This window comes from Dipodomys ordii, unplaced genomic scaffold (assembly GCF_000151885.1).
Source record: "Dipodomys ordii isolate 6190 unplaced genomic scaffold, Dord_2.0 Scaffold174, whole genome shotgun sequence".
Taxonomy (NCBI): domain Eukaryota; kingdom Metazoa; phylum Chordata; class Mammalia; order Rodentia; family Heteromyidae; genus Dipodomys; species Dipodomys ordii.
The window spans coordinates 774,469-777,220 of record NW_012267390.1 but is presented as its reverse complement, the minus strand read 5'-3'; the positions used below and the strand labels follow the sequence as shown (position 1 = coordinate 777,220).

Genomic DNA, 2,752 nt, shown 5'->3' with positions numbered 1-2,752 from the left:
CTTGGGCAGGTGCTGGGGCGTGGTCTGATGAGTGGAAGGGTGTGGTCTGTTGGAGGGCGTGGCCTTGGGCAGGTGCTGGGGCGTGGTCTGATGAGTGGAAGGGTGTGGTCTGTTGGAGGGCGTGGCCTTGGGCAGGTGCTGGGGCATTGTCAGGGGCAGACTGCTCTTGAGAGGCGTGGCCTGGGCTGGTGGGGACGTGGCCTGAGGTAGCTGGGCGTGCTATTGAGTGGGTGGCCTTGGGCTGGAGGGGCATGGACTTGAGAGGCCAACATGGGCAGGGCCCGGGAGGCCTGGGCCTCAGAGCCCGCAGGCAGGCCAGGCTGGCATCAGCTCCCCCTCCTCAGGCCCACAGGGCCCGGCCTCTACATGACTGCCAGGCCCTGCTCCACCATTGTCACTGCTCCTCAGGGCCAGCTCCAGTCTGTGTCCCTCAGAGCAGCTTCACCTTCTGCTCAGCGATCAACACAGACAGCCACAGCACAGACAGCCACACAGACAGCACAGACAGCCTGCCACACTTAGTCACCACAGAGTGCATACACAGCCTGCCACACTTAGACACCACAGAGCGCACACACAGCCTGCCACACTAGGACACCACAGAGTGCACACACAGCCTGCCACACTTAGTCACCACAGAGTGTACACACAGCCTGCCACACTTAGTCACCACAGCGCACACACAGCCTGCCACACTTAGACACCACAGAGTGCACACACAGCCTGCCACACTTAGACACAACAGAGTGCACACACAGCCTGCCACACTTAGACACTACAGAGCGCACACACAGCCTGCCACACTTAGTCACCAGAGAGTACACACACAGCCTGCCACACTTAGACACAACAGAGCGCACACACAGCCTGCCACAGTCACCACAGAGTGCACACACAGCCTGCCACACTTAGACACCACAGAGTGCACAGAGAGCCTGCCACACTTAGACACCACAGAGCGCACACACAGCCTGCCACACTTAGTCACCACAGAGTGCACACACAGCCTGCCACACTTAGTCACCACAGAGTGCACACACAGCCTGCCACACTTAGACACCACAGAGTGCACACACAGCCTGCCACACTTAGACACCACAGAGTGCACACACAGCCTGCCACACTTAGACACCACAGAGTGCACACACAGCCTGCCACACTTCTCCACTCGGAATATGAAGGATTCTACCACAAATGCTTGTCAAAAGTGGCTGTCTTCAGTGCCTCTGGGCCTGGCCTTCCAGCCGCTGCGATGTCATGCACTGGGACCCCCAGCGTCTTGGCGGTGACCTTGCACCCCTGTCCTGCACACCCCGAGGGGCACCGGCCTCGGCTTCCAGGAGGTGACACCTGCCGGCTGGCTTCCCGGCGTCCCTGTCTCCATGGTTCTGTGCCCACTCCAGAAACAGCACCAGCCTCCCCGGTGCTGAAGCACAGATGCAGCCCGAGAGGCACCAGGCCACAGAAGGCTGCTCTTGGGGAGGGGTGGTGGGCTTGGAACCCGTGAGACTTCGGGGTCGAGGGTGGGGGAGAAAAGGGGCAGACTACCTCCTGCTGCGTCTTCTCCCCCTCCCCAGATGAAGGAGACAGGGACCCGTAACCCCAGGGACCCTGTGAAGGCTGTAGGACCAGCATGTCTGATGTAACAACTCATTCAGTTCACACTTTTTTTGTGTGTCAGTTGTGGGGCTTGAACTCAGGATGTGGGTGTTGTCCTTGAGCTTTTTGTTCAAGGCTAGGTCTCTACAGCTCCACTTCCAGTTTTTGAGTGGTTCATTGGAGATAAGAGTCTCACTGGGACTTTCTGCCCAGACTGGCTTTGAACCAGGACCCTCAGATCTCAGCCTCCTGCGCAGGTAGGGTTACAGGTGTGAGCCGCCGGGCGCCAGTTCTGGCCTAGCTGCTGAGACCTCCCGGTGGCAGAGAACTGGAAGGCCTTGGTGGGGTGGCTGCGCCAGGAGACCGGTCCCTCACTCATGCCTCTCTCTCTCACAGCCCGGCCCCACCTGTGCAGCTCGGGGCCTTGCCGGAACGGGGGCACATGCAAAGAAGTGGGCAGCGAGTACCACTGCACCTGCCCGTACCGCTTCACTGGGAGGCACTGTGAGATCGGTGCGCGCCAGGGTGGGGGAGCTGCGACGGGCCCTGGGGAGGAGGGACAGAGCCCAGCCGGACGGGCCCTGGGGGGGAGGGACAGAGCCCAGCCGGACGGGCCCTGGGGAGGAGGGACAGAGCCCAGCCGGACGGGCCCTGGGGAGGAGGGACAGAGCCCAGCCGGACGGGCCCTGGGGAGGAGGGACAGAGCCCAGCCGGACGGGCCCTGGGGGGGAGGGACAGAGCCCAGCCGGACGGGCCCTGGGGAGGAGGGACAGAGCCCAGCCGGACGGGCCCTGGGGAGGAGGGACAGAGCCCAGCCGGACGGGCCCTGGGGAGGAGGGACAGAGCCCAGCCGGCCCGGCCCGGCTCTCACCCACCGCCACCACGTGCTTCTCAGAAGCAACCTCGTGACGACCGGCCCCCACTTCTGGGTGTTGGGGAAATGGAGAGGGGACACGGGGGCTGTGACTGGACCCTGCTGGCTTTCATTCCCAGGAAAGCCTGACTCCTGTGCCTCTGGTCCCTGCCACAATGGTGGCACTTGCTTCCACTACATTGGCAAGTACAAGTGTGACTGCCCCCCGGGCTTCTCTGGAAGGCACTGTGAGATTGGTAGGGAGACTGCACGGGGGGTGGGGGGGCAGGGTGTGGAGGG

General features: G+C 62.6%; 1 protein-coding gene across 1 annotated transcript in view; it reads left to right on the top strand.

Moving 5' to 3' along the window:
• Sned1 (sushi, nidogen and EGF-like domains 1) overlaps window positions 1–2,752 on the top strand; it is a 50,234-nt gene that overhangs the window by 15,305 nt on the left and 32,177 nt on the right. The window contains exons 8-9 of the mRNA XM_013033649.1: window positions 1,996–2,112; window positions 2,593–2,709. Coding sequence (XP_012889103.1) covers window positions 1,996–2,112; window positions 2,593–2,709 — 234 coding nt within the window. The remainder of the gene's footprint in view (window positions 1–1,995; window positions 2,113–2,592; window positions 2,710–2,752) is intronic.